The sequence below is a fragment of the Cherax quadricarinatus genome, chromosome 16 (genome assembly GCF_038502225.1).
Source record: "Cherax quadricarinatus isolate ZL_2023a chromosome 16, ASM3850222v1, whole genome shotgun sequence".
Classification (NCBI taxonomy): domain Eukaryota; kingdom Metazoa; phylum Arthropoda; class Malacostraca; order Decapoda; family Parastacidae; genus Cherax; species Cherax quadricarinatus.
Window position 1 is genome coordinate 9154077 of NC_091307.1, and position 11995 is coordinate 9166071.

At 40.8% G+C, this 11995-nt stretch overlaps 1 protein-coding gene across 1 annotated transcript in view; it reads right to left on the reverse strand.

Moving 5' to 3' along the window:
- The window catches only part of LOC128688853 (protein disulfide-isomerase A4), a 44498-nt gene extending 38686 nt beyond the window's left edge, over positions 1 to 5812 (reverse strand). Inside the window, exons 1-2 of the mRNA XM_070085385.1 lie at positions 5420 to 5812; positions 1562 to 1697 (exon numbers count right to left, since the gene is read on the reverse strand). Of these exons, the coding sequence (XP_069941486.1) occupies positions 1562 to 1697; positions 5420 to 5510 (227 nt within the window). The 5' untranslated portion in view covers positions 5511 to 5812. The remainder of the gene's footprint in view (positions 1 to 1561; positions 1698 to 5419) is intronic.
- Positions 5813 to 11995: the final 6183 nt, after the last annotated feature.

Sequence of the window (11995 nt, forward strand, 5' to 3'; positions counted from 1 at the left end):
AGGAGCAAGATGTAGGGGGCAGGAGCTGGAAGATTTTTCCAGACTGATCAATTTTCACAAGCTCATGCACAATTTTTTTTTTTACCACAATGGGCCTCTCCCACTAATATATGGTAAATATATGGCTTACCAAAAGTGCACCGACATTCAGTGGAACCTCAAATTTCGAATGTATCGCTTATCGAACTCTTCGAAAATCGAACGCTTTTTTCGAACCAACTTTATCCCTATTATCGAACTTGCCCCTATTTCGAACTGCCAGGTACTGGACCTGTCTGGCAGCCCACGCTGTTCTGTCCGCATCTCCGCGCAGGCACCGTGAGCCAGTCTGGTTTTGTTGATGCTTGAGTGAACACTAACCTATGCTCTCAAACATTTTATGATTATTTCATTGTGTTTAGTGCTTGTGGGACTGTGAAATAAGCTACCATGGGCCCAAAGAAACTTGCTAGTGGTACCCCTGTGGCAAAGAAAGTGAGAAACACCATAGATGTCAAGAAGGAAATAATACAGAAGTATGAGAGTGGTGTGAGACTTGTTGAGCTTGCCAGGATGTATGGGAAAAACAAGTCGACCATCGGTTCTATCATGGCAAAGAAAGAACAAATCAAGGAAGCTGATGTTGCAAAAGGTGTTAACCCATAAACGGTCCAAGCAGATCTAAGTTCACATGCGTAGTGCTCCAAAAGTAGATCTACTCTTTTTTACATATTTTCAAACATAACAAAAGAAAAAAAACGTAGATCAAAGTTTTTTTACACGTTTTCAAAGGTAAAAAAAAAAAAGATGATCTACTTTTTTTACATACTATCAAATGTTGAAAAAATGTATATATACATTTGGACCGTTTACGGGTTAATATGCTAACCAAAAAAAGACCACATACAATTGATCAGATTGAGAAGTTGTTGCTGGTGTGGATCAAGGATAAAGAGATGGCAGGTGATAGTGTTTCAGAGACCATTATTTGCAAAAAGGCAAGGAAGTGGCATGCCAATCTGGTAAAGAAAACTCATGGAACCAGTGCTGATAGTGAATTTAAGGCCAGCAGAGGCTGGTTTGACAGAGAAGGGAAGTAACTCCAGAGAGGGCTTTGATACCTGAAGTCCTCATAGAGGGGGATTCTCCTTCCAAACACTAACCCAAACTCCCTCTCTCCTCCTCCCTATCTTCCAGATGCCATCACCAATCTTCAATAAAGATAAGTAAAAATGTTATTTTATATGTTTGTTTACATTTATTAATGCATAATTGAACACTACATTTGTTGTGTGTATGTAAAGCTCTAATTAATCTATAAAATGTATTTTTTTGTGAATATTTTTGGGTTTCTGGAATGGATTAATTGTATTCCATTATTTCTTATGGGAAATATTGCTTCACTTTTCAGACTTTTCGAATTTAGAACTAGCTCCTGGAACAGATTAAGTTCGATATTTGAGGTTCCACTGTAATTCAAAGGACCTTCCAAACTGCAACATCCCCACCCCTCCTTGTTGAGAAGGAAATTTTATACATACAATTTCAATATTTCACGAAAATTTCTAAAATAATGACTTACCATGGCGCATAAAATTCAACTAGTATTATATCCTTTTCATTAACTGCATGGAGAAAATTATCACGAGTCAACACCAAAACATCATCGTCCTCAACAACATCGATATTGCCACCAAAGCCCTCAACGCTTGGTATCTCTGGAATTTAATACAAACTGCACTATGAATCATGCCAATTTTTCCTCATAAAAGATAAGAATCTTATCAAAGAGAAAATATTGAAGAAATCAGATAAAAGCATCATTTACAGTTTATGCTATGAACATAGTTTTGGTAATTCCATTTTTAACTGCCTTAACCCTTAAACTGTCCAAACGTAGATCTACGTGCACATGTGGGAGGGCTCCGAACGTAGATCTATTTTTTTTTTTACACGCTTTCAAATGGGGAAAATCAAGGTTGGAGTGCTACCCATGTGAATGTAGCTCTATGTTTGGACAGTTTAAGGGTTAAGGATATTAGCAGTTTTTAAATAATTTTTTTTTTATCTGTATTACAGTAAAAAAAATAAAAAAAAGGACCCCAAAGACAAAAAAATTATATGTATATGTTAGGACATCCTAACAAATACATATTCAAAGTTTTATATCTATACTAATAAGGAAAATCGTTAATTGAGTACTGTACCTGTTACCACTGTGTGACTCACTACTTCACGCAAGTCAAACAAAATACTAACTGTATTGGCCTTGAGCCAGGCTGAGGAAGTAGGAAAACTCAAAACTCTTCAAAAGAAGCTATGTTGGGTGCATTTATTTTCCATTTGCTTGTTTTTATTAGCTAATATCCTATACTTTTTATGGTGTTGCTGCTGTTCTACTGCTGTGTCGTAGTCTAACAAATACTCGCTAAGTCGCTTCCAGCTAAATACACTTCCAAACTGATTACGAGAGAAAGTGTATTTGCCTAGTAGCAAAGTAACGAACATTTTGTTAAACACTGTATTCATGGCAGTCGGAAAGCAACCAGTTTATAGGTTAGGTTAGATAACATACATATTAAAACTTATATTTAACCACAAATAAGCATATGGTACCTCACAAAGCTAAAATAATTGTAAGATTTGAGTAAATGTCAAACAATTTAGTATTCCTAGTTGTGTTAATTTAAAAAAAAAAAAAAGAAAGAAAGATAATTATATTTCCTTGTAAAGGTTACAAAGTGCAATTACCGTTTTGGTTTAATGAGTACAAGGAAAGCCATTATCATGCCAAGGAATTTCAGGCAGACTAATCCTAGTACATAATACATTACAGCAAGGTATGTATTATTACATGAGGGAGTGATGAAGCCATAGGAATTATCCAGCACCTGGGAAATGTGAGGTATTTAGCTCGATCCAAGGAAGAGGAAGGCAAGTCAAATTACTTGGATCAAGAGCCTTTCTTCCCCCTTCACCAACATTAAGGAACCTCCCTTGAGGGGAGTCAGCAATTACTAAGCTGTAGATCAAAGTGGAAGTATATATATTTAGGCATAGGTACAGGTATACCTGGAGAGGGTCTTGGGGATTAATGCCACCCTGGCCCGGTCTGTGACCAGGCCTCCTGGAGGATCAGGCTGTTACTGCTGGCCCCATGAAAAATGGCACATGAACCACAGCCCAGCTGATCAAATACTGATTTTAGGTGCCTGTCCAGCACCTTGAAAGCTCCCAGGGGTCTACTGGTAATCCCCGTTATATATGCTGGGAGGCAGCTGAACAATCTTGGGCCCTTAACACCTTCTGTGTTGTCTCTTAGTGTACTCATGGCACCCCTGCTTTTTATTGGGGAGGATGTTGCATCTTCTGCCCAGTCTTTTGCTTTTGAAGGGAGTGATTTTTGTGTGCAAATTTGGGACTAGGCCCTTTAGGATTTTCCAAGTGTATATTATCATGTAACTTTCTAGTCTGCATTCCAGAGAATACAAGTCAAGGGACTTCAACCATTCCCAGTAGTTTAGGTATTTTATCATATTTATACGTGACATGAAAGTTCATACATTCTCCAGGTGTGCAATTTCGCCTGCCTTGAAAGGAGCCGTTAGTGTACAGCAATATTCCAGGCTAGAAAGAAAAAGTGATTTGAAGAGAACCATCATGGGCTTGGCATCCCTATTTTTAGAAGTTCTCATTATCCATCCTGTCATTTTCCTAGCAGATGTGTTGGATACATTATTGTGATATTTGAAAGCGAGATCCTCTGACATTATCACTCCCAGGCCTTCACGTTAGTTTTTTGCTCTACTAGCAAGTAAGTAAGTAAGTAAGTTTATTCAGGTATACACAAATACAGTTACATAGAATTATCATACATAGCAGCATATGTGTAGAGAACCTAGGATAACCCAAAAAAGTCAGACAGAGTGACTTATTTCCATTGGGGTCCTTTTACCTTATTATAATATAAAGGTTATAATATTTTCTTATTCTACAATGAAGATAACATCTTATTATCATACTAAAAAGACTATCTACTACACCAAGGTCATTAAGACTATCTACAATACAAGGGTCATTACTAGGAAGAAGGTAAAATTTACACGTATGTTAGCTAAAAAAATAGAAAATCATTCCCCTCCCTTTCTGTAGCTACATTCATCAGACACCTTTTGGCACTCTTCTTGAACTGGTTCATGCTATGACTGGCTTTGACATGTGCGGGTAGTCTGTGTATGTGTTGTTAGGTAAGACACATATGCAACAGTTAGACATCTTTATTCCGAAACGTTTCGCCTACACAGTAGGCTTCTTCAGTCGAATACAGAAAGTAGGCAGGAACAGTAGAGATGTGAAGACGATGTAATCAGTCCATCACCCTTAAAGTCGTAGAATTTGAGGTTGTCAGTCCCTCGGCCTGGAGAAGTTCAGTTCCATAGTCAGGAACTATCTGAAGATCAAGCGACAGTGCGGAGACTTAAATACTGTCGGAAGGAGAGGTGCAGGGTAGTAGTAGTAGTAGTAGTAGTAGTAGTGAGAGGCAACTGAGAGGTCAAGTCCCTCTCAGATCCAACCCTTCTCACTTGAAAAGCTTGTCCAAGGTGTTTTCTGTACCAAGATGCCACGTGTTGCAGTGTCTGACAAGATGAACATCAAAATGGTATACAATACCGACAGGTTGTTAGGTAAGACACATATGCAACAGTTAGACATCTTTATTCCGAAACGTTTCGCCTACGACTTTAAGGGTGATGGACTGATTACATCGTCTTCACATCTCTACTGTTCCTGCCTACTTTCTGTATTCGACTGAAGAAGCCTACTGTGTAGGCGAAACGTTTCGGAATAAAGATGTCTAACTGTTGCATATGTGTCTTACCTAACAACCTGTCGGTATTGTATACCATTTTGATGTTCATTCAGTCTGTGTATGTGGTTGGAATTTGTTTTATACTCTGATACTGTTTTAATTTCCTCAAGTTTTCTATATCGAATTATTATAATCATGAGGGAGCGCTAAACCCGTAGGATTATACAGTGCATGTGGGGGGGATGGAAGGAATTCAGCCTCAATTCAGGGAACCGGAGAAGGTCCAATTCCCTAGATCAAGAGCCCCTCACCAGCATCAAGGAACCTCCCTTGAGGGATTTCCATCTCAAAGTAATTAAAATTCCTCTTCATTTGGCTGATGTCCGCCTGGAGTCTTTCAGTATTTTCGACGGACGACACGAGGGCACTGTCATGCAAATACATGTGTCCACGTCAGATATGAGGATAAGGAACAGGACGGGGGCAAAGTACAGTGCCTTGTGAAGTACAATTATCATACAAAGTGTAAATTAACTACGATAGCCCAATTATTATAATCAATACTAGGCACTAAACCCACAGGGGCCATACAGCTAGAGTAACCCAAATAAAAGTCAGTGACATACATACCTCCATCAGGGTCCAGTGTTATCTTGGGCTCTGCTTCATCCTGGCCACAAGAACCACCAATAAATAACAGAAGTAACAGGTAACACCTCATTATGGTGTCTCTGTGGATGATGTGCCTTGCACTTCAAGGTGGGTTCAGAGGTACCTGCAGCTTCACCTACGTCGTCTGTCTTCACCTGCTTCAAAATAGGTTCACAAGTACCTACAGCACCTACTACTTCTCCTACGTCGCCTGTCTCCACCTGCTTCAAAATAGGTTCAGAGGTACCTACTACTTCACCTACGTCGCCTCCTACATGTAAACAAGCAACGCTGCCGCCGGCAATAACTGCTGCCCAAACTCTCCTACCTGACAACACGTCATTCTACCCTCCTATATTTTACAAATCAAACACAAGATGTCTATATTATATACATCACTAATGATATATATTAAACAGCGTGTGTATGTGCTTCTCATAACATTAGCTGTCTCGTATTACTCGTTAATAAGGTGCGATGTGTGTGGAACATTTCCACCAATCACTTGACGCCAAGTTAAGTTTCTCTCATTATCAAATGTAAGGATCTAAATTTTTTAATTTATTTTCCAATATTTCTAACTTTTACTCAGACTCTTCATTAAATAATGAGCCGCACCTGCTCTTATATGTCTAAATCAAGTAATAATTCCCCAATGTCCAATATAAACGTTAAATGTATGCAATAATCCCGAAAGATTAGATTAATTAACTAATTAACTAACTAATTAACTAATTCACTATCCTGTTTCAATATGCTGAATTATAGGAAACTCGAAATCTATTAGAATAATTAAAGTGAAATTAAAAGCTAATCGTATTTCTTAATAGTAAAATTTATTGTCTAAATATTTAAAAGTAAGCGCTAAACCAATGTCTGAAGAATGAGAGATTTCAGATTTATTCTTGCTTGGACTAAATGTGATCCAAGGGAAGGAAGAGTAGCTCTAGTTCCTTGGAGCAAGAACCCTTCATCAGTATCCAGGCACCCACCTGCTAGGAAAGAAATTTAGATACACATTCTGCGCCTACCCTCTCTTATAGGCCTTGTGCTTATTTTTAAACCTAAAATAGGACTTAGTCGGATATCTTTTGATTATATTTACATTAACGAGAAAGTGCAAAGGTTTGCAACAAAGCTAGTTCCAGAGCTAAGGGAAATCGAACTGACGACACTGGAGGACAGGAGGGTTAGGGGAGACATGATAACGACATACAAAATACTGCGTGGAATAGACAAGGTGTTCAATTGTGTTCACAAAGTTTTCGCTTAATTTGTTAAATATTCTAGGAATATCACAATACTGGATAGCAGTAACAGCCAGGATTACCATGACAGTGACCTTCATGGAAGACACTGCGAGACTCCATGCAGACATCAACCAAATCTTCGAATGGGCCACTCAGAACAATATGAGGTTTAATTAACGAGGAGAAATTTCAACTACTCAGATATGGGAAACTTGAAGAAATTAAAAATGTGTCAGGGTATACGACAAATTCTAACCATGCAACAGAGCGGAAAAGTAATGTGAAGGACCTGGGAGTGATAATGTCAGAGGATCTCGCCTTCAAAGACCAGAACAATGTATCTACCTCATCCACTAGGAAAATGATGGGATGGATAATGAGAACCTTCAAAACTAGGGATGCCAAGCCCATGATGATTCTCTTCAAATTGCTTGTGCTCTCTAGGCTGGAATACTGCTGTACACTAACGGCCCCGTTCAAGGCTGGCGACATTGCAGACTTGGAGAGTGTACAAAGAACTTTCATGGCACACATAAGTGCGATAAAGCACCTAAACTACTGGAAACGGTTGAAGGTCCTTGATCTGTATTCCCTCGAATGCAGGCGAGAGAGATACATGATAATATACACTTGGAAGGTACTGGAGGGATTGGTACCAAACTTGCACACGAAAATCACTCCCTACAAAAGCAAAAGACTAAACAGGAGATGCAACATTCCACCGATGAAAAGTAGGGGAGCCACGAGTACACTGAGAGACAACACAATAAGTGTCCGGGGCCCAAGACTGTTCAGTTGCCTTCCAGCATACATAAGGGGGATTACCAATAGACCCCTGACTGTCTTCAAGAAGGCACTGGACAGACACCTAAAGTCAGTACCTGACCAACCGGGCTGTAGTTCGTAAGTCAGCTTGCGTGCGGCCAGCAGTAACAGCCTGGTTGATCAGACCCTGATCCACCATGAGGCCTGGTCTCAGACCGGGCCGCGGGGGCGTTGACCCCCGAAACCCTCTCCAGGTAACTCCAGGTTGATCAGGCAATGATCAACCAGGTTGATCAGGCCATGATCAACCAGGCTGATCAGGGCTTGATCATTAGTTGGTAACCTGTCTTAGTGTGTTAAGTATTATATATGTTTTACGTATGTTGAAATTCTAAATCAAATATAAAAATAAAAATCCATAAAAGAAGTATTAAAGTAGTCCAAATATATTTATTCACTAAGGTATTGAACTATAATGCCAATGTTGAGCCTGGTGAGCTTCCCTGAGATCGCCGTGAGGAGCACCGCCTGCACTACCTTTCTCCTGGTTCGCTGTGCTCTTGTCAGTTTACGCTGCGGCCTTTGCAGAGGAACAAAGAGAAGCCTTATGCTTTTTCTGCGAGACTTCCTGTGCCATTTGGCGTTCGGATACGAGCCTTCTAGAACCTGGTTTATGGCCTCGAAGTGTCTGCAATCAGAGAGGTTGCTTCTGTCCCTGCACTGTTTAGACGTTTAGTTAGTTTAATATGTTTATTATGCACCCCATACCCATCCTGTGGGCGCTAGTCAAAAAGATTACAGAGGTACATAATGGGTCCAGGGACTGGGTCCCAAAGTTTTGATAGTTGAACAAGGTAATGAACCATTCACACGTCTACACTCTTTGGACGGTGATTAAGATTTGTCTTTGTAGACAGTGGATGGGGAACCTTTTAAGTGTAGAGCCCCAATGATGACATTGGCTAATTTCCTGGAGTATGATTCGGTTCATGTTTTAAAGATAAAGCTTTTCATTGATTGGTCAAAAAAATAGAGGGTAGTGTTGGCTCTGTTGTGAATGCTGGTTTGGAATCTTAATTTGCACAGTTATGAAGAAAGTCCTCTGAATTGCGGAACTCCACGTAATCCTCACTGTTCTTGTTATATAAGCTGGCTTAGTTTTCGGTTCACTGTATACCCAGATTCTCAATATGCTCTGTGTACCCTAACCAAGTATGCTTCTGTCCACTCTGGAGTCCAAATGATCCAAGAATGGCTAGCTTGTCTATACATGCAACACATGGATGCGGGCTTCACTTGGTGCCTGGGCCATGTTGGTGACTCGGGAAATGAACAAGCAGATACTAAGGCAATGACTGCTGTATCAAGATCACTCCATAGTAGACTTTTGCCTTAATTGGACATATCTACAGATATGCCCTGGGAAGTGGCAAGCTTGATGGGTTTCACAGACAAGCAGCAATTTATACAGTGTTCGGCAGGATGTGGGGGTTGCTCTCCTCAGCCAACAGGAATCATCATGTTGAGACACACATCTGTCGACCGAGGATCAGGCACACATTTCACACAAAATTTTTGCAGGTGCCGTCCCTCTCCTCTTCCCGTATGTAGCCTGCAGTGTGCATTTGACTACGGAACCCATTTTAACAGTTTCTTCATGGCTTAGGTCTTTCCACCTTCATGATTTTTATAATTACCAAGGTGTTTGTAGGGATCTCGGGGAACCTTTAGAAGAGCCTCTTGACATTAATAATTTAATGGTATCATAGTATATATTTGTATTGAGTGTTTTATTAGTTTTCGTAGCTTTATTATTTGTTAATTTTATCTGTTTTTGTTATGTGTGTGTGTGTGTGTGTGTGTTTGTATTGTTATAACTTATTATTGCTAAGAGTGCTGAGTGACCAACTGCTTCCCAGCAAACAGAAGGGGGATTACCAATAGACCCCTGGCTGTCTTCAAGAAGGCGCTGGACAGGCACCTAAAGTCAGTACCTGATCAGCTGGGCTGTGGTTCGTACGTCGGGTTGTGTGCAGACAACAGTAAGAGCCTGGTTGGCCAGGCCCTGATCCACCGTGAGGCCTGGTCACAGACTGGACCGCAGGGGCGTTGATCCCCGAAACCTTCTGTGGGTAGATATACACGGTCAACGTGCTCTATAAATGTCACTACTACTACAATATGCTACCAACAAATAGCAGGAAAATACACAAAATGCAATCACTAGGACAAATACACGTTTGGAATGACCACTACCAGGGCCTAAGCATTTCCATTAAACATATCCTAAAATGACTGCATTTTGTAGACATTTCGATACGGGAGCATTGATCGCATTTTATGTGTTTGAAATAATCAAGCTTCTGTGACTGAATCGTCTTCAATAAAAGTGTCTAAGCGTATACATTAGTGTCCTTTTCCCGTTACATTTTGTTTTATTCATCTACTGAAGTATTCCCAAAACAAGGATTAGGGAAAAATTGATCAGGGATGAAGGCAGAGCGGAATACTAAGACCAACTCAGGAGACCATACCATTGTAGAAATGTGAGAAACATTACGCCATATAATGTTGATACATACTACATATGTAAGAAAAAAAATTACAATATAAGATATTCAAGTTAACATCAGCAGTCAGTGTTAAGGAAGCTTCTCCACCACTACAGAGAAGAAGACTCCTCATACTCATATATATACCTGGAGAGGGTTTCGGGGGTCACCGCCCCCGCGGCTCGGTCTGAGACCATGCTTCATGGTGGATCAGAGTCTGATCAACCAGGCTGTTACTGCTGGCTGCAAGCAAGCTGACGTACGAACCACAGCCCGGTTGGTCAGGTACTGACTTTAGGTGCCTGTCCAGTGCCAGGAATATATCTTGTATCTTATTCCTATATAGTTCACAACCCTATAATTTAATGCTATAAGACAATGGTAAGTTCAGTTTAGTGGTGCTAAAACTCAAGTTGTTAAATCACCTTAAGTAGAAAAACAGAATACAAACTTTCGATAAGAAGATCTCGTTTGGATTATTAACCCAGAGAGTCAAAACCCAGTTAAACCCAATAAAACTATGTCATCAGACTGGTTTATTTCTACTGAAGTCGCCTTCCCCAGGTGCGACCCAAACTAGTCGGCTAACACCCAGGTACCTACACTACTTACAGGTAAGTGAACAGGTGCAATAGGTGTAAGGAAACGTCCAACGTTTCCACTCGTCCGGACTGCGAACCCAGGTCCCTCACTGTGTGAGATGATTCCGTTACCAATTTTTTTTATCCACGAACACACTAAATATAGTCTTCTTGTAGGTGATCAGAAGAGTTGCATTTCAAATATGATGATCTAGTGAAGGGAGAACTAACAACTAATATGTCAGGTTTGTAGTTGTATTAAGAAATCTCACAGCTTGAATAGGCTGCACAGGCACTCCGGGAGGTAGATACAAGAAATAAATCTTGACAACTGCAAAATAATAATAACAAGAGATGGTGTGAGAAGACGGGGACACAGAATACACCCTGGGAGATGTGACGTAGCAGACAACTTACAAGGACAAAGACTGTGGAGCAAGCAACCTTCAAAATGCTCATTGATGTCGGTGAGTTTGTGTACGTGTGTGTGTGTGTGTACTCACCTACTTGTACTCACCTATTTGTGGTTGCAGGGGTCGATTCACAGCTCCTGGCCCCGCCTCTTCGCTGATTGCTACTAGGTCCTCTCTCTCCCTGCCCCATGAGCTCTGTCATACCTCGCCTTAAAACTATGTATGGTTCCCGCCTCCACTACGTCACTTTCTAGTCTATTCCACGGCCTGACTACTCTATGACTGAATAAATACTTCCTAACATCCCTTTGATTCATCTGAGTCTTCAACTTCCAATTGTGACCTCTTGTGTCTGTGTCCCTTCTCTGGAACATTTCGTCTTTGTCCACCTTGTCTATTCCGCGCAGCATTTTATATGTCGTTATCATGTCTCCCCTGACCCTCCTGTCCTCCAGTGTCGTCAGGCCGATTTCCCTCAACCTTTCTTCGTAGGACAATCCCCGTAGCTCTGGGACTAGTCTTGTTGCAAACCTTTGCACTTTCTCTAATTTCTTGACGTGCTTGACTAGGTGTGGATTCCAAACTGGTGCTGCATACTCCAGTATGGGCCTGACGTAAATAGTATACAGAGTCTTAAACGAATCCTTACTGAGGTATCGGAACGCTATCCGTAGGTTTGCCAGGCGCCCGTATGCTGCAGCAGTTATCTGATTGATGTGCGCCTCAGGAGATATGCTCGGTGTTATACTCACCCCCAGATCTTTTTCCTTGAGTGAGGTTTGCAGTCTTTGGCCATCTAAACTATATTGTGTCTGCGGTCTTCTTTGCCCTTCCCCAATCTTCATGACTGCATTTGGCAGGGTTAAATTCAAGGAGCCAGTTGCTGGACCAGGCTTGTAGCCTGTCCAGGTCTCTTTGTAGTCCTGCCTGATCCTCATCCGATTTGATTCTTCTCATTAACTTCGCATCATCTGCAAACAAGGACACTTCTGAG